The following is a 26,850-nucleotide window of genomic DNA, read 5'->3' as shown; positions in this document are numbered from 1 at the left end:
TACCCTCCTTTTACAGAGCCTGAAATTCCCCCCGCTACTGTGTCTTTAGTCCAGTTTGTCATACAGCTCATCCTCACATCTATACAGTCAAATGCAACTCCTTACAAGCTTATGTACTGCATCAGCTGGGTTAGTTTATACAGATAATTTTCAACTCATTCGTTCTTACTGTTACTGAGAAATGTGTTTCAGGGCAGGAATGGATTTCAAAAGGTATACTTTCTCAGGCTTTCAAATGTTTCAAGCATTTTAACGATGACAGATGAAGATTTACAGAGTCATTGTTAATGACAGAAAAGATATCAGGGCTTCTCTAAATCTCTAATTAGAGTCATTAACCTGTAAGAGATTATGTTAATACCTACAGTTTTTCTGCTCTGGAGCTGCACCTGGCCTGAAAGTGATGACAAAGGGCTAATAACTTATTTGCATTTTTTTCCAATCTGATGAAGAACTGATCTAGCTTTAGAAGCTAAAATTACTATTCCTTCTTCAACTGCACCCTCTTGGCCACACTGGTTCTAAGCAACAATATCAGAAAGACTAACTCCTTTAGCATGTAGGGTTGATAGATTTTTGGCAGTAAATGACATCAACCAAATCAGGCTATGAAGATATCATCATGCTTTTGTATAAAATTTACTGTGTTAGCAACAGGTACTGACGCAGAGGTTGCTGTATTTAGATACAGTCTCAAGGGATTTGATACAGGGATTCACAATATTCCAGCAGAAAACTGTACCATTTTGAACAAAGAATTGCTAAATGGATCAAAACTCAGCCATTATAAGCAAAGCAAAAAATTCATCATTGACTACACTTAGTTGGTCAGAGTTGCTTCAGTAGGATCACACAGTGGCCAGAATTGGTACTGTTTTGTCAAACACTGTCATTAGCAATCTTGCCAAAGTACAAAACACTAACTAAAGCTCTGCACAATACTGAAGGAAGATGCAACCACCTGAAAACACAAAATGCACAGGGGAAAAAAATTCCAAATGTACTAAAAGATTATTTCAACAGTAGTGAATTTTTAAAAAGTGAGATTCAACCACTGTGAAATATACATCTTAAAAAAAAAAAAAAAAAAAAAAAAAAAAAACCAACAACAAATAAAAAACAAAACAACAGCAAAAAAACAAAACAAAAAAAAAAAACAAAAAACAAAGCAAACCACACCACCAAAAACAGACAAACAAACAAACCAAAAAAAAAAGCCCACAAATAAAAAACATAAAGGAAAGCTGCTGAGCAAAACCAAGAACTTTGTATTCATAAAATACAATTGGAGTTCCTGGACTGTGGAAAATCAAACTAAACAAATCCCAAACAAACCATTGCAAAACAGGATGATTAACTTTTAATCCCCACCCCAAACAAGAATGTCTGGGAGAGAAGAGAACCCATCACTGAAGTCTCTCTTTTCTAATCTTTTTTTCTGCAGTGATGATACTAATAGAGATTATGCATTGCTGTGCAGGGATTTTTTTGTTGCTACTGTTTGGGGATTTTTTTAACCTTTCAAACATTCTGCAAAAAAGGTTGAAATTTGGGCAATCTAAGTTTTCAAGATTTTTTGGCTATTATACATTATTACACCAATTACCAACTTAATAAAACACAGCACAAGATTGCAGATTGCTTGCAAGGTCCATATCTGAGGCCTGCCCAGCATTACACAAGGTCAACAATCTGAGTAAACAACATTGAATACAATGAACAATACCATACTATAAAAATAAAGAGTTTTGTCAGATGCAGATAAATCTTAAAAGTTTACTTTTAAAAGCTCAGCTGAAGGTTAACCAGACATTCACAATTTCTCCTTAAAAGTTTATTTCCATATTTTGGCACACATTACTGGAAGAAACCAGCAAAAGAAATAAAGTGTGGATAAAGGATATGAAAATATTTATGTGCTGTTCTTTAATGTCAGTGGTAACACTCACATCTGCTCTACTTCCTGAAGCCTTGTAAAAGGAGAGATACATCCATAATTGCAGATGCTACAAATATTTCTATTCCTATACTTTGTGCATCTATAATTATTTTTTTAAATTCAGATGCTTTTTTTTTGGCTAGGTGATGTGCTATGAAGTTCAGTTTTAATTATTGATGAAAATAATATCCTTCAGTCAGCATAAGTTGAAAAAACAATCTTTTATATACCTTGGAAAAGCAGAGGATGCTTACTTGCAGGTGATAGCCTGAAAGCAAGAATCCCTTACAGAGAAGCAGAATCAGTCAAGAATTATATTTTTTTTCAAGACTGAAGGCAAAGCATCCGATAAGCCATACCAGGGGCTCCAGGTCAGGAGGCCACACAGTCATCAGAAGGCTACAGCACCGGGATGAATTATCCTACATAAATTTTCAAGCAACTGGGGTTCAGATACCAGAGTAACAGAACTGCTGTGGCCATCTTTAGAGTGTATTCCTTATGGCAGATAAATGCATTTTGAATTAAGCTTTACTAAAGCAAAAAAAAAAGTCCCCTTGCTTGATTTCAGTTACATTGAATAGGAGTAATAAATGCAGTGGGAAACTGGCCCACAGCCCGCTTAACTACGACAGGTAAAACAATATACAGGGCTTAATATCTGCCCCTTCACGCTGAGTCAACGGCAGAGTTTTGGCTGACTGTGATAGCAGAGTCAGAGCCCAGGATGGCAGCACAATTTTCACCAACATTAGCACAGAGGAGAGTGCCTGAAAATACAAAACACACCCAAATATCTAATTCCTGCTTCCCTTCAAAAAAAAAAAATCACAACTCAAACTCCCTTTCCCCTAAACATGAACTAGAGCTAAAATCAATTCCCTACCACTTTAATCACACACACGGACACACAGATTTTAGGACAGTGAGCAAAAAAGTGTTATGCTTTTCAAGGTTAGCCCCTTCCCCCCTTAAAAAAGTTCGTGTTTTTCCAGTGTTTGCCCTCACTGTGGTCTCCTGGAGAGAGAAGTGCTCTTCAGGGGGCACGCTGACAGAGGTCACTGCACACCCAGGCCCAGAGGGACGTTGGGGATTTCACCTGGGACGGGCTCTGTCAGCCGGGCAGTGGCTGCAGGACAGACGGGGCTCCCCAGTGCCGCGGGACCCCAGCTGCTCGAGGGGACCTCCCAGCATGGTGTCGGGAGCCCCAGCCCCCCCGGCACGGCTCGGGGAAAGCTGCCGACCCCCCCCGGGCTCCTCACCCCGCGCTGCCTGCCGTCCGGGTCGAAAGGTGACAGCTTACTTTTGGACAGTGCTCTTCTACAGCAGGCTGCTCGGTGTCCCAGCGCCCTGAAAGGTTTGCAGAGTCTTGGCAAGATGGCTAAGTGTTGACACAAGGCAACATGGGATGAAGAAAAAAAAAAAACAAAAAACAAACAACAAACAAACAAACACACAAAGACACAAACAAACAAACAAACAAACAAACAAACAAAAACACCAAAACCCAGAAAATCCCAAACACTAAACCCCCCACAAATAAATAAACAAACAAATTCTGTAGTTTGGCTAAATATGAACAAAATACCATACAGAGCATACTGACAGATTTAAATAAGAGAAAGCAAGAGCAAGAATTCAAGAATTCAGTGTAAGGATGACCTCCAAATGAAGGGGATTAAATCTAGATTGGCAGAAATTACAAAAAATTAAATATACAAAGTATTGACAGATGGATGCTGGTCAGTCACCAGCACTCTGCCACGGCCAGAGCTTTTCAAGCATTGTTACGCTCACAAAACTTTAAGGGATGTTCTGCAGGAGGCAATCCTGCTCTGGCAGTGACCTGAGGCCTGGCGCTGGCACTCTCTCGAAAGGTTTTGCTTTCAGCCACCCATCTGCAGCATCGGAACAATACCTCAGCAGTACCTCCTCCTGTTCCCGCGGTCGCTGCTGCTCCTACTCCAAGGCACGTAGCATCGTGGTGCACATGTTTTGTAACTGGGTCTCCCTGTCTCCATTTCTACAGTCCGTGAGTATGCACAGCTTGTCCACAAGCGCTGCTCTCCAGAATACTGGTTTTCAGTGGGGCTATGCCAACTTGTACCTTCCCTTTGAAGTGACTGTGGGTTTAGTTTGATGGGGGCAGGAGATTGCTCTTCAGAAGGTGTTTTGTTTTTGAAAAAAAAAAAAAAAAAGTATTGATGTTTAACAAAAAAGCAAATCCAAAATCTCAATATTGTGCAAAATTTACCGAAAAAGAGCAAGTCACTATGAATCGCTTAATTACACAAGTGAAAGGGAATGGACAGGAGCCAACACCACTCCGATCTGAATGACACAGAAGAACCTACCAGCTGGTTATAAACAAAAATCAGCATCATGCTCCATTTCAACCAATGAATCTACACCTGACAACACAGTACTGTTTACAGCGGTAACACATCACCCTATAATTCCTAGTTTGGCATTATTCAGGTTAGTCCTCACACCCTCTCTCACAGCAGGGCAGTCATTCAGGCAGGAAAGGTTCACCACTGCCTGCAGAAAGCAGCAAAAGAAACTGGAGGAAGAAAGTAGCAAGAAATTTGAAAGGCATCTAGGGTTCTGTGGCTATTCTTTTCCCTACCAATATTAGTGGTAATAGAGCCTAGACTTACACTGCTAGCCTTGAACATCTCAGCAAAACAGAAGCATTAATTATTTATGACAGGCAGTTTGAGCTATGTACTGAGGAGAGCTGAAGTGTCTATTTTCTGCAGTGGTTTTCTCAGCAAGTCTCTCCCCGATCCCCTGCTAGAACATTGGAAGTGATATTAGCAACAGTGTCTCAGTTCAATACATCATGGTGCCACTGTTTTACAAACCTTTACTAAACTTTGATCAATTTGGTGGTACCGTTCCATCCCAGCAATTTTCTCCACATCATTTGACAGGGCAAATGTTATATTAAACTATTTCAGAGATCAAAGCCAGTGGAGGGAGAGGGGGGGTAAGTTTTTTCCATGTCAAGGTCTGAAGACCTCCAGAGGTCAACCTCCCCTGCACTTCAGAGTGGCAAGCCTGACATCTGATCATGGGGCTTGGGACCAAGGATGTTCCTCCTCCCCCCAGCTTCTACACTACAGCCTGCCCAAGCTATGGTGGCATTTATGAACTCTGTGAGAAGTGCCATGTGTGTCCTTCAGGGTTGGTAGAAATCTGCAACAGATTTGACATCACTAATCCAGTCCTGAGTGGTACTGTTTCATTTCTGCACAAGAATAGATCTTCTCTACAACAGCAGTATGTCTGACCACTGGCAGTAGAAAGACCATATCCCCATTACTCTCACTAATCCTCCTGCTGGATCCACTGATTATATAAAACGCCATAGAGACAATCATTATTTTATATTCTAATTACCTGCATGACAAAGGCCACCAAGTTTCCCCAAATTCCCATTTGGTCTCAGCTCTACAAAGCTAAATCACTCTTAAATATTTTTCAGAGGTCAAGAATTCAAAGCAGCACTTGGTAAATCAGGTCAGTGAGTCTTAAAAGTGCACACCTCATTTTTTTGGCTAAAATTCACCTGACTAGAATCCAAGGATGTCAAACAGGGTGTTTATATCATAAGTAGACATAATTTTTTACTTCTCCTCATTATTCATGACACAGTCCCAAAGCAAATTTACAGCAAGCTTTTAAAAATAGCATTAACAATCCTAGGGGCTGTATTAAGGCCCTAATTAAGATAGTACATGAATGTTTCCTGCTTGCATGTGGGATGACAAATTTAAGCTACACAGTCACAAGACTCCTTAAGGAATTTATTTTCTTAACACCAATTTGGGAAAGATGGTCATCATTCTTTCTTCCATACAAGGTGTCGAGACATCAAGTCAGAAGTATTTTGCTGTCTTGGTGTGACCTGTTAAGCCACATTTAGGACCTGGCTTCCCAGGGGATGTTGTGATTCACAGTGTAACTCCCCTGGCTGCAGCTGCAAACAGTCACCACCTCTGAAAGTGCTCTCCAAGGTGACAAGTGAGGCACTGAGGAAAAGAGGAGTCTTTTCATAAGAGTGCAAAGGCTTTGTTGAGGTGACCTTCCTAGCTTCACGCAGGACCATGTCAGCAGAAGTAAGAGTGAGGTCTGCTTTCCGATGAACGATGTGGCTGCTTCAGCACCAAAACCAACCCTTCATTTGATATTATTGCTCCCTGTCCACTGCTCACCTGGCAACTTCAGTAACAAAACAGAATTAATTTATCGAGCAGTCACCTCTCTTCTTTCCCATAGTTCAGGGTCACCTTCAGAGTAAATCTCTCCTGCACGCTGCAGTCGCAGGGATCACAGCCAGCCTTGAACAGGCCCTTCCCGAGCCCTCTCGTTAGAAACGTCAAGTGCCGGTGCTTCCGAGCGCCCTTGTTGGGGCTGCGAGAGTTCAGCCTGCTGCCAATCAGGCTTGCAGTTTTCTAGGAGCCATAAGCCCAAAAGAAGAGTTGATGAAAGGAAGTCCAAGTAAGAAATAAGGGACTACAATTCTGACCCCAATTTTGTATCATCAGTCCTGAACACAGCTGTTGCTTGAACAGGTTAGCCTTGAGAAACCATGCAAAATACACCACAGCTGAATGGAATATTATCAATAGCCTCTCCCCCCTGCTCACAGCAAGGCAGAAAGACACCTCCAACTTTTCAGTAAGAGTTAAACTTTGATTCAGTTTTCAACTTAGATTACATTTTCCTCCCTTCAGAGGTTAACATACATCAGTGATTTTTTTTTTTTTTTTGCTGGATAAACAGCACAAAGGCTTCTTACTGGAAACAATTGCCACTTAACAAGGTATATCCTAGAAAGCTGTAAACAAGTCCACATTTAACTGAACTGACAACTCATTATTACTGAAAGCAATCATATACTCTCAGTGACCAAAGCTTTCCTGGCAGAGCTCTCTCTCTGGATTTATCATTAACATCTACATCCTAACGCTGCTAAATAATTCAGCACAGCATTTAGCCTTGTGTCCTTGCCTCTCTACCCAGAAACCACTCTCACCATTTACTGTATGTTCCAGCAACAGGGAGGAAAAACGTGCCTGGATCATAGTTCCTTCTTGTGCTACGTAACCAAATGAGAACCTTTGCTCTTGACATAGAAGCACGGGTTTTACATATTTTATTTTGTTGGAAAAAGTGTTTATTAGACACCTAAATATAGAGCGTTATTTATCCACACGGAGTCATGACCATGTGGGCTCAGATTCACATGCAAATTCTCCTTTTAATAATCCTAATGCAGGGAGCGCTCCAATCAGAGCACTATCAGCCCTGGCTCCCGGATACCTGATGCCAGCTTTGCTGGCAATGTAGGCCACCGAAGCAAATCCAGAGAGATTGAGGTGGAAGTGGAGAGAGGCTCTGAGATCTATTTGCTTGGCTTCCTGACGACGACAGGAGGGGGGGTGTCTAACTTCTTCTTTTTTTTTTTCTTTTGCACTGTAAACGGGATATCATTTAAGAGGGATCGTTAGCTGAGAGCAGCCCAGCTGGGTCAAGGCTGGGAGGCGGGGACGCGGTTGCAAGCAGTGAAGAAAGGTGGAGGCACGAAGAGAGAAGACCAGGTTAATGAAAGCATGAGGGGGCTCTTGGGCAGCAGCTGGAGAAAATTTGGACATGCTGACAGGGGAAACTATGACTGGCTAAACAGTGAACCAGGTGGGCCACTTCTGGAAACAGAGCTTCAGGTCTGTACCCCACTGCTCGTCTCTGTGGCATGTCCTTTGACTTTGCATGCGTGTGTATGTCTGTGTAACGCCTCAGTGTGTAGCACAGAGTAAATACCTGGGTATTGAGATGTATCAAAGTAGTACTGCTCAATTACAGAGACACAGCATTTATTTATTGCTGTTGTTTTAAAGACATTTGTGGGGAAAGAAAAACATTAGAAGGAAAAACCTTATTGGGGTGGCAGGTAAAGAAGTTTAATTATTTCTTTTAAACATAATGTGCTCTGCTATTCCGTGATTTCCTTTCCTTTAAGTGCATGTTTATGCTTTGGATCTGGTCCCACGGAGCCTTTCTGCAGATGTTAAGAGTCAGTAGCAGTCAGCAATGAACTCTTGTTCCCTAAGCTGTACACTGATTACTTCTGCAAGAGAGGATCACATGCTGGCAAGTGGGGGGAGGGATGTAGCCCTCGGAGATGAAAACACAGCCCGCCTTTCTGCCTTTGTCTGGGAGACAGCAAAAGGGTCTCTCTGATCAGAAACAATAATTTAAAGTGCTCCTATATCCCCCGTAAATGTCTGAGTCAAGTAGCATTAGCGAATGAACTGGCCACTCTACTTAGCTATCAAGTGTATTATTGTAAAATAAAAAGGGGGTAGGAGTGAAGGGTCAAAACAGGAGAAAAAGTAGTTTTCAAATGTCTCTGCAATTTTAACAAAGTCTAACTCATTAGTAACATTGCCAGAGTTAGAATGACAATGCTAACGTCTTCACACCTTGAGACCGGTTTTGTCTAACAGTGAGAAACAAACAGCATCACCAGAGTCACATTCTGAGAAGTATTTGAAAATCCATTGTAAATCTAGGCTCACTTTAAAATTATGTGTCATAATTAATGTATACAAAACCACATCAAAATGTATTTCTGTTTGCCAGAGTTATATGTTTTCGCTTTAAGAAGTAGGATGGAGCTTGGAAAAGCACCTATGCATGGACCACAGCCTAATGACTTCAAAGCAGACTTTGTTCCAAATCCACTTAAAACATTTCAGAATCAGTTTCCTGATTCACGTTCAAAGGATATTAATATAAATAGGGGTTATATTAATAAAAATAATTTAAATAAAGTTCTGTGTACCCTGGCGAATCATTAACAGCATAATAAATCCTAGCACCAGTGAAACATTCACTTCAATGGGAATTTAAGCCAGCCAAATAAACTTTCATTTTTCTATCCTTACACAAAAGCTTCCTCTAACGTCATGTTTGGCCTTACAAGTTCATTCCCTTCAAAGCCAGGTACTAGGCTTCTTTTGTCTAGACAGAGTTCAATTCTAAACCCATTCCATTACTCATCATGGAAATTCCACACAACTGGGCTGCACGCTGAATTTCATTCCCTTACCAACAGACACCAGTAAAAGCTCATCTAAAGTCATATGGGTCACATAATCTGTAAACTGGCAACTGTACATGTTCAGCATGTTAAAAAAACATAGGCAGACAGATTACTAATGAAAGGCTTTGCTACTTCTAGTCTGTACTCAGTGTTTCGGAAAACTGACCCTCTCCTTCAGTCCCTACAAAGATATAAATTAAAGGAAGAGAATAAACATGAGCCTGCAATGGCCAGACCAACCTACTAAAAATCACTTCTGGGAAAAGAGAGGACTTTTTAGAAACATAATCCATTTTACTCCCATGCCCTTTTCTGCTTTTTTCTTTATAAAGGATATTTTCCCTATATTCACGTGTCTGTAACTTATTTCACACTGGAAGTCAGAGCCTTATTTTTGTCCATTACAAACCTGACAATAGCTGTCTGTGATGACACGGGCAGAGCGCGCTGACCTCCAGTGAAGCAGCAGCAGCAGCAAAACCAAACCAGCCAAGAAAATACTATCAAATAATTCCCTCAGTCACTTCATATATTTGTTTTGGAAACTTTCAGGTATTAAACAGTAGAGGATTTTCCTTTCTGCATGTTTTGCAGTTGATTTATTTGCTTACACTTCCAACTACGGAAGATTCTGTTTCATTTCTAGGTCATTTTATTTTCCAGTTCTAGCAGCTATTTCTGATACCTATACACACTTTCACAGTTTTAGATCTTCAGTTTTAGGAGTTAGTTTTAGTTCAGTTTTGAACTTTAGTTTTAGTTTAGAACGCCAGAGAAATGTTAATCTTTTTTTCTATGTGACCTTTATTTCATTTTATTAAAATTATTTCTATTTTTAGTATATATTTTTTTTATTGGCTATAAGTTTTTCCAAGTCTTTATATCAAGATCTTTGCAACATTCTTCAGCAGCCCCTTAGCCATTTGTCCCAGAAATGGTCACAAAACCACAACAGAAAAACAGGGACTAATAATGCTCAATTGTCTCCCGATACATTTTATATGTATCTGGGTACACCTACAGGAAGTTAAATCAGCCTTTTGTACTACATCTCAATGTAAAATCAGTCCATGTAAAATGTTTGGCAGGAGGCAGTATCAAAATGGACATGTAACTCCCAGTGATTTATGCTTCAGGTTTTGGGCATCTGTGGGGCAGTATTAACTTGTTAAAAACAATTTCAACTCAAATAATACACTAAGTATCCTACAGATTATTTCACCCAAATAGGAAAGCTAAGGCTTAATGTTAGCTGTGTTTAAAAAGCTATGGACACTTTGAAACACAGACTGAGGAAAATTGGTGTTTAATGTCACCTGTTAGCATACATAAAAACCTGCTACCCAATCCTTAATGCTACCTGCTTCACATGCTACTATCTTGCAGCCTGTAGTAAGACATATTGTTCTTTCACAACAGCACGGGACGTGGTATTCACTTCATTACTAGCTATTAAATGTGCTGCTCTCCCCACCTTTCTCAGCATACAGCCCAGTGTCTTATTTACCGCCTCTTCTTCAAACAACAAATTTCTTTTGTTTTGTACACGTTACTCAGTAGATAGTCACTGGGCACCGGTGTAGTTATTCTGGATAGAACAGGACAGAATAGGAGTAGTTCAGTTGGAAGGGACCTACAATGATCATGTAGTCCAGCTGCCTCACCACTTCAAGGAGTACAAGAGGATATGAAGTGTTTCATAATTACCTGTCAGTTTTACCCAGAACTTGTAGTGTAATAAATTAATCACAGGCTCAGGGCACTGCTCTTTCACCTTCAGAGACAGCAACACAGATGCAGAATTTCTGCAGCCCAGACCCAGGGATCTCAACCCAGGCACTCAAAGTGAGATATAACTAACGAATTACCCACAACAAACACCTGGGCTGAACTGTCTTGCTCCCCCTAGAGCATTCAGTAACAGAGACAGGAATTCAGCTCCCCCGGAGAGCATTTGTCATCCCAAACCAGCAGGCAGTCCTCTCTCTTCCCCCAGCCTCCTGACTCAGTCACTACATACTCTTACATATCCTGCAACACATTACCCTGAGATACTGTGGTCTTCCTCCCTAGGCAATCTATCACACCTCTAGAATAGGCACTTTGTACATAATAACATAATTTAAAATTATGTGCTTTGTGGATCAAATTAAGGATTCACTTATTTCTAAAATACTGGCATTTATTCAGCCTTGAGGGCTTGAATTTGAACTTTAGAAGCAATCCTACAGGTTACTTTTGGAGGTCTTTTAAACAAAAAGAGTTTTCAGCCCAGTAACCACACTAACACCCAAACAAATCTAGGTTGTCCTTTTATACCTGTTCCACAGACTGTGGCCATCTGAGCGAGCTCGTTTCTCTTCTTCCATTTTCTTACCATTAGATGCAAATTGGCCCCTCCAACAATAATACATTTTACATATTTCTGTTGCTGGGTATTTATTTGAAAGGCCCGAGACTGATGCGTTACAGTTAAGGCTTTGGAGCAAAGTATTCCCCCGAGACCCAAGGCCATTTGTTCATTCCTTCCATCAAACTTAACTTTTCCTTCCCCTGCCTCACAGTTTCTCACTAGCCCTTTCCTTTTTCTTCTTCTGCAAGGAGAATAGGACTGGTGCAGTGAGATAGGAGCCCCACCATATGTTCCTCAGACACCCCTTCTCAGTCCTATCCAATCCTACTGCCCCACTCTCAGTTCCCTTTTGGCTTTCCTCCCTGCAGCTTTGCAGCTTGCGCACCCTCCTCACAAGCCAAGGTTCTCCATCCACACTGCTGCACAATTCTGGCCCGCACCCTTTTCTACTCTGCCCTCCCCTGACGAGTCCACAGCTCCTCACATCGGGAACATCAGTTCTCACCCTGTGATTCACCCACACATCCAACCCCCCAGTCCCGCTCCTGTCTCCTTGCCATCCTGTGGACTCTCTGAAATCCAGTCCTCGTATGAGATCATGTCTTATAACAGGACGTGTCAGGCAACCCTAACACTACCCTGTGCTTCCACCAGCATACAAAGGATACGCCACTCTTGGCCGTTATTTAAAACATGGATATGCTTTCAGTGAAATTTTTAGGGAAGTTGCGCTGAGTTTAAAGGTGGGAGAATCAGGGGTTTATATACCTTTTACTAGTTTCATGTAGGAAACCCTGGCAATCTCACCCTCTGTTCTCACAAACAACCACAATAATGTGCAACTCACAGATCCTCAGAACAACACTTAACCTGACTGAAAGCCTGCTCCCTAAAAATTAAACCCTAAACTTACACTTGGATCTCAAAAGCATGCTCTTTGCTGATCATAAATAATGCTGTACATTATATGCTCAGGTCTTCTGAATATTTATTCTAAGTGTATTGATAACAACAGTATCAGTGAGTCTCAATATACATAATGCATAAACATAATAACTGAATGATTTTTCTTATTTTCCTGTGAAGTGTTTTATATACCTCACAAGACATGATAAAAAAGTGTTAACAAACATTTTTTTTTTAAAATCCCCTCTTTTTTAAAAATAGTTTAATATCTGCATTAGAATAATAGCTGAACAGTTTCTTCCAGCTCGGCTGTTTCCTGTAGCTCATTTAATGGTCAGGTAAGATTACATCTCGTTCTGCCAAAACCTCTTTAATAAGAAATGATCAGTAAATACAAAATAGTTCCTTAGTATGCATTTTTTTGGTAAAAGATAACTGCGGAAAATCCACAAAAGTTTCAATGTATTTTAAAATTAATTTGATGTGTTTGGCTTCAGACCCATAATATCTCAGGGAAAAAGAAAAAAGCAGAAATCTCCCCCACACTATTTGTTAGAAGTCAAAGCCTATTTACTTCCTTTTATTAGGCATGACCACATACTAAGAATTTCATAATACAGCAACCAAGCGGAGAGGTAACAAACTCCTGGTAGATAACCAGTTGAATGTAGGTTACTGTGTGATTTTCTAGCTGGAATAATGACTGTGATTCTTTGAAGAATAAGTAGAGAAAGTTTTCATAGACTAAGAAGGGGGCTCTGGAGTTACTGGCCCTTTTCACAGAGCCAGTACTGCACACAGCCCATTTGCATCCCTGTTTCCAAATGCTTTGAGGAAAGAACCACTAGAGTTCTCCTAGCTTGAAAATCTGCCTTCGTTCAAAATAAAGGAAATCTGATCCACTGACCTATTTACTCACGCCATAAACATGTGAAAAAGCCATCTGATTACAGTCTTCAAGTACTTACAAAGGGAATGAGTTGATAAGAAACAACATTTTAGCGTTTGGGTTCCCCCTCCTCCCCTCTAGACTACACTCTGAATGAGATCCAGTTATTTGAAGCTAGCGTTAGATAGAGTTAGACTGGAAATAAGGTATATTAAATTGTAAAAGTGAAGCTAATGCAACAGAGGAGCAAAATGTTATTAAAAAAAAAAGCTTATAACTCTACCTCACAATGCAAAATCTATGGGACCGAGGTCATATGTGCTACATTTTGCAGGAGATGATGCTGACACAGCAGTCACAGCCACTATTACTCTTACACCAGAAATTATTTTTCCACAGTTTTAAACAGAAAAATTATTCTTGGGTAGCTGGCAGAACAAGCTCAAGAAAGAGACCCAGTCCAGACTGCCCTGACACACCGTGTTTTATTAGGGGCTGGTCTGTAAGGTTAGAACAGCCCAAAGAACAGGTATTGTAGGCGGTGGGTCCTGATGAAAGGGATAGGCTGTCTTAATATGTGTTCTTTAAAGTAAGCAGTACAGTTTTCCAAATAGAAAGAACCAACACTAGGTGGTGGATCACCAGCCCTATTACTCTGCAATTTGGTGTTCTCCCAGGTTTTAAAATCTTGACCAATCTCCCGCAAAGGGGATGGGTCTGCATGTAATCCAGGAGTAATAAAATCTCATAGCAAAATACATACAGCTCCAGGTTACTGGGGTTTTTCCTCCCATTGGAGACAGGGTTTCCTAGAAACCCATCACTTTTCAACGTCTCCATTTTTTTCATCTCTAGTTGTCATTTGTTTTAATGGACCAACAACTTTGACAGTTCATGAGTCTGTGAAACATATTGCTTGAATGCCACTAATGCAGACAGAAAGTAATCTGGAAAAGCAACTGCTACATCATGAGAGGGGGGGAACAGGGATGGAAAATGTATTTTTTTTTTTTTTTCTCCAATTAAGAGGTCTTCAGGAATCCAACACACTACCTATTTGCTTTGGTTACAGAGCAGACAGCAGACAAGTTCAACCAAAGATGACATAGAACCATTTCTGTGCATCATATTGCCTGCCACCATGATGCTCTTCCTGGCATTCCTGCTGCTCTTCCTGTACCGTCGTTGCCAGCGCCCTGCTCCGCAGGGACAGATCTTCAGCATCGACCTCCCCGAGGCCCTGCCTGAGCACGATGTGTCCAATTTCCTTTCTGTGCTGCCCTGGAACAGCGAACAGAGTTTTCACTACTCCACTCTGCTCCCCGATGCCACATTCCTCACTGTGTGTTTGCCTCCATCCTACGAGGAGGCCACCACAAAGACTTCCATGGATGAGGCTCACACTGAGCTCTCTCCAGATCCAGTGCCTCCTTACGAAGAGAGCACGTTGCAGTCCAGCAGTGCCAAATAAACTTCCTACAGAAACACCTTAGCTGAAACATGCAGCCCCTCAAGGCACAAACGTGGAACTGCTATGGCCTTTAAAATTAGTGACAAGATTCCAAATGAGGCGCCAAACCAATGAATTAACGAAGGAAGAAACTTGGAGTGACAGGGAATGAGTCTTTTCAACTCATCCTAGGATTCTCTACCTTCCATTTGTGGCAAGCGTACACACAGTGTAGCACCACATCTGTCCCAGACTGATAACACAGGTATTCCAGTTAACAAAGCATGTCATGCAAGGATTAAATTTAAGGAGGGGTAGGAATCTGTCCTTCTGCAATCCCTCATCTACAAGGAAACATGAATTACGCTACACATTCGCTAGTCACAAACAGGGCTTTTAGCACATACCTATTACAGTTTGGCTTTTTCTTTGTTACATGTTTATTTTTAATTGAGTTTCTGACAAGCTGATTCACTCCTTCTGTGTGTATTAACATCACATTGGTCTACAGTGCTCTGCAAATATCACAACAGCTCTCAGGAAAGCAAATAAATATATAACATTATTTTTGTTTAAACCTGATTAAGATTATGAGTTATTAAATATTAATGTCTGCTAATACATATGTAAAGTCTTACAAGTTGTGAACTCACTATGATGTGAAGGATAATTGTATTTCAGTTTTCCATTAAGAAACTATTAACAACCATGATGAGATTAAGTACATGTATACAACCTTTTGTTTATACTTAGTAAGAAACTATGGAACAACACAAGCCCCCTCTTATTAAGGAGGCTTTCAAAAGCTTAGAGGGCAATCTCTGTGCTTGTCCTCTGTGTCAGAGCTGCCAGAGTCCCTTACTGATGCAGGTCCATTTTTCTGGAGACTAAGATGCATCTACTTCTCACACACATGCAAGTTTCTTGCCCAAAAGACATCTAAAGGGAAACAACACATGTGGTTTACACAAAATGTCTCTACTAAATATCCATGGAAAGTATGTAGTACATATCTCCAGTATGAGATACAGTGGTTTAATATTAATAGAATATCCTGTCTCTCTTCTCTTACCTGAAGGAAGAAAAGATGACCCAGCTCTTTGCAACCACAGTAGGAGCTCAGAAACAAACATCTTGGGAAAATATTGATTCATGCTTATACACAGATTGAGCATCTGGCACTTAATCTTTGCTGAGCTGAAAATTGACTCATGACTCACTGTTTTGTACTTGCCAATGATAAAATATGTTTTCAAAACAGGATCGTCCTTGCTTGGTCTTATGAAGTAACCAGCTTCCACCCTTTGTCTAGAAAAGGAAGAACAAGCGCACATATTTCACTGAAGAGAGATGTTTATCTGTAACAAAAATCCTGACTAGAAATTTAGATCCTAGCTTCACTGAAGTGGAATAATTAAAAAAAAAAAAAAAAAAAAAAAAAAAGAAACAAACCTTGACATCAAGTCAGAATGTCTTTATGATAGTTCAGTAATACCACAGTGGCCAAAACAGAACTGCCACCAAAATAAAACATTTGGTTTAATTTATGCTTACAAGGATTTTACTTGGGTCCCTATGCCAGCAAAGCCTCCAACTACAGACACACAACTACTTTTGCCAGTACAATCTCCACTAGCATGAACTATATATGCCCTGATAGTAAAACAACTCTTAAAAATGCAAGTTTTATCTATATGGGAAGTTGAGCCAGCAGTCTTATTCTGGCTCAGAGTATAATTTTATTTTATTTTTATATTTTTTTACAAACTTCTAAGGAGGAAAAGGCACAAAAACACCAAATAAGAATGAGCTGAATGCTTATGGTAAATAAATTATTCACTGATACCTCTTTTAATAACTGTCCATAAGTGAAACTGTTAGGAATTTTTAATCACAGAATTTATTAATTTCAGTCTAATTGTTAGTAAATAATCATGTTATGTCATGACTTTTGTTATACAGTAGTTCTTTTCATTATTTGGATAACCAGGTTTCCTGCAGAACAGGAAAGGCATGTGAGTATGGAGCATAAGGGAGATGTCCTTTGTAAAAAACACAGCATACTGTTCTCAAGGATATAGCTAGCAATGGTACAGCTAATAAATCAATGCCGCAGAAGCATAGATGTCAATCAAGACAACAAAAACTCATTGAAAACTCTTGGTAAAAACTCTTGTATACTTGACTAAGCTGACAGTGTAAATGCCCATTTGCACTCTCACAAGCTTTCTGTTAAAAAGTTAAGTAAAAAGAATCCCAATGACTTTCACATTTGTTGAGGGTGTGAAAGAATCAAACTTGTCTATGACTTTGGCTCCACCAATAGTTTTACTTCTGACTATTCACAAAAATGTAATGTCTAAGAGAGTTTATTGTCAGAAAATAAGTATAAGGAAGAAGCAGCCATCAAGACTTTAATACCCAGAATTTCAAACAATTCATGCCATTTATAGCATGTTATCTTCTCCAGCCCGTTCCATATTAATTTGTTCCTACAAAGTCAGGATGTGTTGGTTTTTTTCTTGAATGCTTATCTTATAACTTTTGAAACATTTCCATCTATGACAAAATAAATACTTCAAAGCAGAAGAGCATGTACAGGCAATCCTTTCCGGTCATGTCAAGCCCATTCATAGGATTCAAGGTCTAAGTTTTATTTTGTAGGGTGTTTTGGTTTGTTGTTTTTTTTGGTTTGTTTTGTTTTGGTTTTTTTTTTTTTGTTTTTTGTTTTTGTTTTTTTTTTTTTTTTCCCCCAGATTCAAACCAAGAGAACCGAATGCATGTTTTTTAGTTCTTTGAGTGCAAATGAACTGAATGCCTTTACTTGACTTCCATGCACAGAGCGCGGGAAGCTGTCCCTTCTTATTGCCGGAAGAGAAGGGAGGGAGAGCTGCTGCGTGGTGGTGGTCTGCCCACCCGGCCCAAACCACCACACAGACTGACCCACGGCCATAGACAGGAAAACTAAGTACCATGTGTTATGTCCCACTCCTAATACTGAGTACCTGGTTTTCATTATAAAGTGCTTTGCATGAAACCAGTTTCCACTACAGGTTAAACAGACAAATTCAAGCATATTTCTACAAACACATTTCACTGCCTGTGTAGACAACAACATGACAAATTATTTAAGCAGGGCCATTAAAACCCTCAGTATGTCTTTTAGTTCTGTAGCATTTGTCCTTTTTCTTTTTCTTCCAGTTTGGAAAACATGCAGTTGACACCACGCTCAGGTGTTAGTGTGGCCTCAAGTTTCTTCAGAAAGACTGCACATCTATGTTTTAGGCAAAAATAAACCTGAAGGTAATTAGCTTGCTTATAAACCCTATCTTCAATTAATACTCACCCTCTTTACTGGCAAGTACAGCTTTCCTCTGTCAGTGATGCAGAATCCAAATGTTTCTATAAATTGCTAGTTTCTAGTGTAGTCCGCATAGCAAGAAAACATTGTGGTCATCTGAAACAGGAAAATGCTGCTGTCGTATGCAATGAAAGGACAAAGAACTAAAACGCAGATCCATTACTGAAATCCTTATAGTATTTGGCTCTAACAAGAAGATCAAAGCATAGGACATTAGTATGGAGGCAGATGAAGCAAAGTAAGTACACTCCTGTCTAGCACAATTCTGAGACCTTCACAGAGGCTCTTTTACAAAACATTACCAGAAATCGCCAGCTGGAGCTGGAGCACTGCGTTACACAAGTGACTAGCATGGTTTCCCTGACCGAAGACTGGTGGGATGGTCCTTAGGTGTTGACATCAATAGGCCATGCTCCACTGTGAGGTTCTGCACATCTCCCACGCTTCTGTGCTCCCCTTCAGCAGCCCCAGTCCTGTCACATACAGCAGTCGCAAGTTAACACACTGGTAACATCTAGACCTGTGTGCCAGTGGTGATGGTAGGCTCTATAAACCAGGCACTGAGTAAATTTATGCTTTGCAGGTCATCCTTAAGTCAGAGGGCTTATTTTCTGATCTATTATTCTTTACCTAGCTTATGCATACCATATTTTAAATATAACATCTAATAGAAATTTTAAAGGTAACAGGCAATGTATACTATAAGCATGAAGTATGCCTGGATACTATATCCAAGAGCCCCACATGAACAGCTTGCCCTCATTAGCTAACTTTACCTCAAACAATTAACACATCCTTTTAGACCTATGAAGTAATAAAAATATATTGGCAGCTATCTGGACTCCTTCCAAGTGCCCCCATCAGCCAACTAACCACACAGTTGTCAGGGACATTTAGGATTTTGATTTGTCCAGTTTTATTTACTACCAGATCTTCAGTTTTACCTGGGACTGTTACAAAGTATTTACACCAAGTGTACTGATTTCCAATAAATACAATTTTCTAGCTTTGTTAGAAGATAAAGACTACTGCTGAATGGCTTGTATTTAGAGTGATAATACTCATTTTGAAAAGCTGAAAACAGTTTTTCACAAGAATGACAGCCTGCTTGCCTGGCACAAATTGTGCTGTGCGTATCTCCTGGTCCCCAGAAGAGGAGAGCACCCTGGCTCCATTAGGTACCTTGCCATCATGTTTAAAGGTGCAAACACTGAGATTAAATTCCCACTTTCTCAAAGACAGCATGAGAGCAAACTGCCAAAGCCACCCAGGAGCTCCAGGGATGCTCCACAGGAATACTGAATCAAGCAGCAGCTTCATCTAAAGACCCAAGTGACAGTTCCATAGCACTATATTGAACTATTAAGTGTCTGGTAAATCAGCATAGTTGTCAATATTTAATACCAGATATTCCGCTCTGAGTAGACTAGCACTTACTAATTTTCATCTTGGTTTCCCTCAGTAAGTGCTGCACACAGAGAGGACAGACGGCCTGGCACGCACTTTCCTCAGGGGTGTCCGTGACCTATAGATACCCTAACAAAGAAACAGCCTGAGGAGGTAGAACGCCTTACAGGCAGCAAAAGGAGAGTAATGAATGTGTAGGAGGACCAGGAGTGTTTTCCACAACACCAAGGTGAGAGCTTGGACACCCCAACAGTTTCCTAGAAAGGGTCACCAAGTACCTGCTGAATCATAAAATTTGCTGCACAGCCACAAGGATTGACCAGGACTGATTTTCATTGCCTTAATTCACTAAACACAAAACTGAAGCAATCCAGAAGCAGATTCATAGATCTGGCTTTAGAGAGGGCAGGGAGTCTGTCGCACAGAAAGTCTGGTAACAAGCAAAGATAACACCTACCGCTGTCTGGTTTTAATCCACAGCCTCCATACCCCTGACAGCCAGGGCACCCTTAACCTAGCTGTTTGTTGGTTGAATCAAGGACACAGAAGCTGATGGTTAGTCATAGTCCTTTTGCTTAAGGACAAGAATGAAAAGAGGTGGCTTTAACACCATGCCCTGTTCACCAGAAGAAGCATTTAACACAGCTCCTTCTAAATTTGTTTTCCCGTTTCTTCCTCTTGAAGGTCTTGAAGTATCGCATCCTCTAGTTCCACTGCTCACACCACTTGCAAAGTTGTAACGTCAGATTAAATGCAATTTGTACTTAAGAACAGACATTGATAGGACAATTCTTATACTATTTAAAGCAATTTGAACATTTGGCCTCAGTGAAACTACTTGATTACAACTGTTTTGAGAAGATTTCCACGGACGTATTCCATACTGTACAAGGTCTTTCTTCATCTTTGATGTAGCTTCTTGAACAACAAATTTTCCCTAACTCATGAAGGCAAGGACCCTTCCAACAGAAGGAATGCCTTCTGTTCTGAGTCACAGTCAATAAACCAGCAACAAATATTGTAATGTAACTCAACACACTGCACTTAAAAATACCTGTAACAAACAGTGCCTGATAAGCCATGGGAAAGTAAGGTTCAGCCTTACAGAGATCTTCAGCTGCAACTGCCACCTTCATTGAGTTTTTCAAAGCTCACTCCAAAACTAACTTTAACTTGTAACAAGATTTCACCTGTGGCCTGGTTTTTTTTTTGCAGAGCAATCAAGGAGTTCCCAGGATTTAAAGGAACCCTTAAGCAATCATTATGCAGCCAAAATTTAATTTTCTTGGGTAGTGTCCTGGTTTTGGCTGGGATAGAGCTAATTTTTGTTTCCTTTCTTTCTTAGTAGCTAGAATAGTGTTGTGTTTTGGATTCAGTATGGGATTTGATATGAAAAGAATGTTAATAAGGTATGGATGCTTTCAGTTATTGCTAAGAAATCAAGGACTTTTCAATTTGCCATGACCTGCCCATGCACAGGTACACAAGAAGCTGGGAGGGAGCAGAGCCAAAGCAATGGACCCAAATTGGCCAATGGAATATTCCATATCATATAATGTCATGCTCAGTATACAGAGGAGGGTTGATCAGGAAGCTAATTCTTGCTTCTGGGATTGTGGTTTCAGGATTCTCCCTTCTGTATCGGGATCTTCCCTCTATCTTCCCATGATCACTAGCCAGGAATAAGCTGGGCATTGGTCAGCATGTGGTAAGCAATCACATTGTGCATTACTCATTTTCTATTATTACTATTATCATTTTAATTATAATTATTTTAATTTTATTTTATTTCAATTATTAAATTGTTTTGATTTCAACCTTTGAGTCTCCTTACCCCTCCAACTCTCTCCCCCGTTTCCTGGGGTAGGGCAGGGTGGATGAGCAGCTGCATGCTGTTTGGCTGCCAGCTGGGTTTATACCAGGACAGGTAGCCTGGCTAGTTTCTACTAGATGCTACTGCTGCTCTTGACTTCCTTGAAAATTACTTAGCCGCTACTACCTGGCCTGGCCTGGCCTTTCCAATCTCACAGGCAGCTGTGGTCTTTCCTTGTGCCCATCTGTGTGTAAATTTAACTCTTTCCAGAGAGGACAAAACAACTGAGATGAGTAAACACCTTCTAGGGACAGGAACACTCTTTTTGACAGGTCTGTAAAATGCTTGGCCCCCAGGGTGCTGCCCCCATTCCTAGCAGGCTTGCTACAAAACAAATAATGTTCAGGACCTATAGTGATCCTTCAGACATACTCCCTTTGGTCACGGTGCTAGGAGTCCACTACGTAGCTGAGGAGAACAGGCATGCTGGAATGCGAGGTTTCCTCAGAAATCTACTCTAATGTAATATGAACGTTGCATGGTATCTCAGAGTCTTTTCTTCGACTCCTACTGGCTTTTCCATCCTGTTATGGCCAATCTGTGAAATCTGTATGAAATCAGAAAATTTCAAAAATACAAAGTTTCTTTCAGTTTCTTGGAAACTCAAGTTACAAGGAAAGTGACCATAATAGTGACCTCATTAAGGGAAAGACTGTAGTATTCATCTCTTTCAAGACACTAATAAAATCCATGTAGACTAAAGACACCATAAATACAATGAGCATGCACCAAAGAATCCAGCCAGTTGTGAAAGTACAGAAAAACAGGCTTTCATACTTTGTCGCCTACAGAACTATGGCAGAACAATGAAATTATATTAGATTTATTGGTGGTACTACTGCCCTCTGTACAGAATTAAAGAAGCAAATGCAGCCTTTGAACAAGCCTCCAAGAGAGATGCTTTTCTGAACTCCATGCTCTTTAGCTGATCTCCTTGAGTTTCTGTGTGCCATTGAGCTGGTTTTACTTACCTGGTTTTCTGAAAGTATGAAAATACAGATAGTGCCCCAGCAATCCTGGTGCACATCCACTCTGTGTCCACCTTTTCAGTGTCCCATTAATGTCACTCAAACACCAGGGTGATGGAATTAATCTGCTGGAACTGGATATCTTCACTGAAGAAAGAGCAGAAATGAGTGTGTCTGCCTGGCGTGGATTAATTTGTGTGGTGCTGCCAAATGATTTGTGTCCCTGTAATCTAAAGGGAATCTCCAGAGTATTAATGCTAGTAAACTAGTTCCTACTTTTGTGCATTAGGGAACTGAGTTTTCATTTTCACCAACTAAACGATGTACTGCCTAGAGGCAAAACCTGGTCTGAATTAGCCTGTAATATAGCAAAAGTCATTACCCTCTTACCATAGCCATTCACTGGGGTGACGTTTATGCAAAACCCCCACATTTTAATTTTTTTTCATACAAAGGCCACAATTTATGTAGATTATATCACATCAGATTACATATCACTTTCTATAATCACACATTTTCTCTATTTGGTTGTGTGAGTCGGCACAGGTAGGACGCAGAAACAACCACAAAACCACAGAATAAATGCAAAGAGTACATTTACTTTTGTTACCTCGCCAACTGGGGGATCCCCGAAGCAGCACCTGAGCAGAGATACACCAGCAGAGATGCAGACATTGCGGAGCTCGGTCCATGCTAGAAGATCAGAAAACCTGCTGGTTTTGCCATACAATTAGTATGATTTATGTATTTTTCTATACCCCAGCTGCAGGTCACTAGAGCATGTTTATAATCCTCCTCGCCAGTCTTCCGTTATTTTCCCACATTCCACTCCCCTGCTCAAGGGACCACTTCTGCTGGGGCTGGCAAAGCTGGAGGTTTCCAGTGGGGCTTGCAGGGTGTAGCGCAGGGTCATTTACAGAGGCACATAAGAAACACATACAGAAAAAGGAATAAACATATCCCTATTATAATGCTTTGAATCAGGTGTCCCACCCATTCTGTCAGGGAATTAAACCACTCAGCCAGTCAGGCACCACCAGTAGATTGTTTCATTTGATGCGTTAAATCCTGGGGATGTTGAATGCCATCTGCTACACTGGCTGATTCATCAGTCATGTTGAAGCAACACATGCCTTCAAACTCGGAGCAATGTTTCTGGTGTTGAAGAAGGAGATAGTCCACCACTAATCAATTTTTTAATGTTCCTTGTGATACACCCATTACCTACTCCGAAAAAATAACAATGAGGAACATTAGTATCAAAAGCACGTAGCATAGTATAATCCTGTCATACAGCTACTGGGGTTGACACACCAATGAAACATGTTGTCAAAAGATCTGCAGCTGTTAATCCTCCTTCAATACAAAAGACAGATTAGTTAGTTACAGTAGAGGCCAACCAAATCCAAATATTTACATATTGATCTTGCAGAAGTATATCCAGGGCATGTGCTTGTACTACAAGACTAAAAAGCATGACAAGCCAACCTGTGATAAGGAAGGGAAACAGGAGTGTCATCTCCTCCCAGCAATACATACACCGTTGCTCCAGCTCCTTCAGCTAATATTACTCTGGGTTTGATAGCTTGATGTGGGGTAATTGCCCACACGGATTGGAGAGCTATGGCTTGAGCTTTTTCAGATTGAACTTCAATTTGATGTTGGGTTCATGACATCAATAACACTGTTTCAATTCTAACTCCTCTAGCTAAGGCACAGGTATTCACTGAAGATACACGAAATACAAGAACTCAAGAACCTGATATCAGTAGAGGATGTAAAATAAGAGAAGTTGGGGTACGGAACCATATAGCATTCTCAGGAGTTATTATATGAATCTTCATGTCTAGAATAATAGGTTGTGGTCCCACCACACAAGCTGTTGGTGTAAACAATTCCATTTCCCCGTAGTTAATATTTTGGATGAGATTCATCTAGAAGGATTTCAATCCTAACCATGTTTCGTATTGGAGGTGTTGTAATATGATCATAGGGTGTTTGATTATGAATAATCTGGCTGTTTAACAAAAAGCCCTGCTTTAGTAAGATGTGAACTTGAATGATGTAAAGTTTTAGTACTGGTTAGTTTTTTGAATTGGTCCTTCAACATCCCATTCATTATTTCAATCAAGCCATTAGCTTGGGGATGGTAGGCAATGTGGAATATCCAATCTATCCCTAGCCCTTGAGCTGAATCTTGGACGTTATGTCCACTAAAGTGTGTTCCTTGGTCACTTTGCATTTGATAAGGAGATCCACATTAATGAACGAGTTGTTCTAATGCTTCAGTTGTACTATGTTGATTTGCATATTTGATGGGTTTAGCAAAAAATGGTCCGGACACTGTATGCACAACAGTGAATACATATCTCCACCCCACCTCAATGGGGGCAGGGGGCCCATGTAATCGACTAAACAGGTATTCAAGGCCCACTGACCCCATTTTATCTTTCTCCATGGCCTATATAATGTCCTTAAATGTAGCCATGTACAAATAGCACAATTATGTGCACACATGGCAGAGGGGTTTGATTGTAAACTGTGTCCTGTGTGCGTGCAGTATGAGCTGATTGCTGTCCATAAGCTATATGTGCATTTATAGCTTGAGCAGAGGTCATATCATCTACCTTCTTATTATTTTATGACTCAAGTAAATAATTTTTTTGATGAGTTAAAACATGCCTTGTTTTTAAAGGATACCTTTGTACATATTGCCAAATTTGTGGCATATATCTCCTCCCATATAGGGTATTTTTGAACATGCCAATTCTCTTGGGCTCAGCAGGGCAACCACACTGTGAGGCTTTTATATACAACTCAACTGTCAGTGTATACATAAAGTACTCTAATTTCCATGATGGCAAGAGATGCGGCAAACAATTCAGCCCAGTGACTAGATGCAGGCACATCTCTTTGCCATAATATAATTCCTGGAATTGGAGAGTAGGCAGCTGCCCTCCACTGTCTTTGCCCTGTTGCTGTGTATGTTGCACTTCCATCAGTAAACCAGGCATCTTTTTTGTGCTCTTCTGTGAGCTCGTCATAAGGGGGAGCATCCTCCACAGGAGATGTAGGGATATTTCCATGGGAAAGAGTTTCCCTAGCGTGGGCATATGATTAAATGACACAGTTTCTAGAAGAGTGGTGTGTGGAGTGGTTACATGTGGTTTTCCCAGTAGAAATCGTTGCTGTAAATAATGTTTCCATTTCCAATGTGTGGCTGCCAGAGCTACCCCTACATGGGCCCTAACAATATCATCAGTAACCCACCCATGAATAGGTATGGGTGTGTGCACATTCATGTTGTCTTGGCCTGTCATTCTTTCAGTTTCTTGTAGTGCCCAAACTACAGCTAAAATTTGTTTTTGCATCAGGGTATAATGTACAGCAGAGCCTTGTAATGCCTTGGATCAAAATCCTACAGATTCTTTCTGGTATTTTTTGGCCCAGACATCTGCCACAATCCCAATGAGACTTTATCATCTAGAATTGTTTCTTCTAATTCAAGAGGGTATCTTCACCTAGGAGCATATAATTGAGCATGCTCAGTCAAAGCATTTTTGCAGGCATCAAAGGCTTCTTGGTGTTGTTTGGTCCACTGCCAAACAACCTTCTTCCAGTTAACGTCTGCAGAGGGCGCATTAATATCACCAGATGTGGCATAAAAGTTCTCCAGCACCCTGAAAGTGCCAGGAAGGTCTGTAGCTGTTTTATTGTGGTTGGTATAGGAAATCACTGGACTGTTTGCTGTAGCTTAGTTAGTATTTCTCTAATCTGTCCATGCCAAACTATTCCCAAAAATTGTACAGTAGTACTAGGGACCTGTATGTTCTTTGGATTAATTGCCCAGCCTTGGTCCTGTAAATGTGCTCTCAGCGATTTGGCAGCTACTTTAATTTTCTGTTGTGACTCTGCCATAATGAATAGATCGTCAATATAATGGTAAACAGTAACAGTACCTGGCCATAGTGCTACATCAGCTGCTGTCATGTGGCAGCAAGTGGAGGGACTGTGTTTGTTCATACCTCTGAGGCAATACTTGGAAAGTAAATTGCCTTTTTTGCTTGGTAAAGGCAAGCTGGTTTTGGCTTTCTGAAGCAATGGCTATCGAAAAGAAAGCATTAGCAAGATCTATCACCACCTTCCAGGGTTGTAAATTTTTGCTAATTTTTTCTATAAGAGTAACCATGCCTGGTACAGTAACTGAAGGGGGGAGGGGGCAGATTTTACTAAATTCTCTATAATCTACAGTCATTCTCCAAGTGCCGTCTGGTTTTCAAACAGGCCAAATAGGATTATAAAAAGCAGTCATGGTTTTCTTAATGATTCCCACTCACTGAAGTGCCTGAATGTTTTGAGTAACTTCCTCCTCCCTCCCTGGAATACGACACTGTTTTACAGTTACCACCTTGGCAGGCACAGGCAGCACAAGGGGATACCACTTCAGGAACCCACACAAGGTGGTTATAGATTGAATAGCAAATCCCACTTGCAAAGTCCTAAAGCAGAAACAACCATTTAAAGTTTCAACTGTTCGTCCTGCCAACACAACAATACCCAAAATATATCCTTTAATTGTGGCAGTCAACA

General features: G+C 40.6%; 1 protein-coding gene and 1 long non-coding RNA gene across 2 annotated transcripts in view; one reads left to right on the top strand and one right to left on the bottom strand.

The window, feature by feature from the left end:
- The window catches only part of LOC122153723, a 56,267-nt gene that overhangs the window by 27,246 nt on the left and 2,171 nt on the right, over positions 1 to 26,850 (bottom strand). The gene's annotated exons all lie outside the window — the stretch shown is intronic.
- Positions 7,330 to 15,228, top strand: SMIM28 (small integral membrane protein 28). The gene is made up of 2 exons (XM_032983103.2): positions 7,330 to 7,671; positions 14,274 to 15,228. Exons 1-2 carry the CDS (start codon positions 7,561 to 7,563, stop codon positions 14,670 to 14,672), a joined length of 510 nt encoding a protein of 169 aa, XP_032838994.1. The 5' UTR covers positions 7,330 to 7,560; the 3' UTR covers positions 14,673 to 15,228.

The sequence above is a fragment of the Tyto alba genome, unplaced genomic scaffold (assembly GCF_018691265.1).
Source record: "Tyto alba isolate M040663 unplaced genomic scaffold, T.alba_DEE_v4.0 Super-Scaffold_22, whole genome shotgun sequence".
Taxonomy (NCBI): domain Eukaryota; kingdom Metazoa; phylum Chordata; class Aves; order Strigiformes; family Tytonidae; genus Tyto; species Tyto alba.
The sequence above is the reverse complement of the archived record's forward strand: the minus strand, read 5'-3'. Positions and strand labels throughout refer to the sequence as shown.

Bases quoted from the DNA above. Each gene is read 5' to 3' on its own strand.
- SMIM28 (XM_032983103.2), top strand. From the start codon at position 7,561: ATGAGGGGGCTCTTGGGCAGCAGCTGGAGAAAATTTGGACATGCTGAC. The intron at 7,672-14,273 runs GTCTGTACCCCA...CTTTGGTTACAG, and splicing joins TTCTGGAAACAGAGCTTCAG to AGCAGACAGCAGACAAGTTC.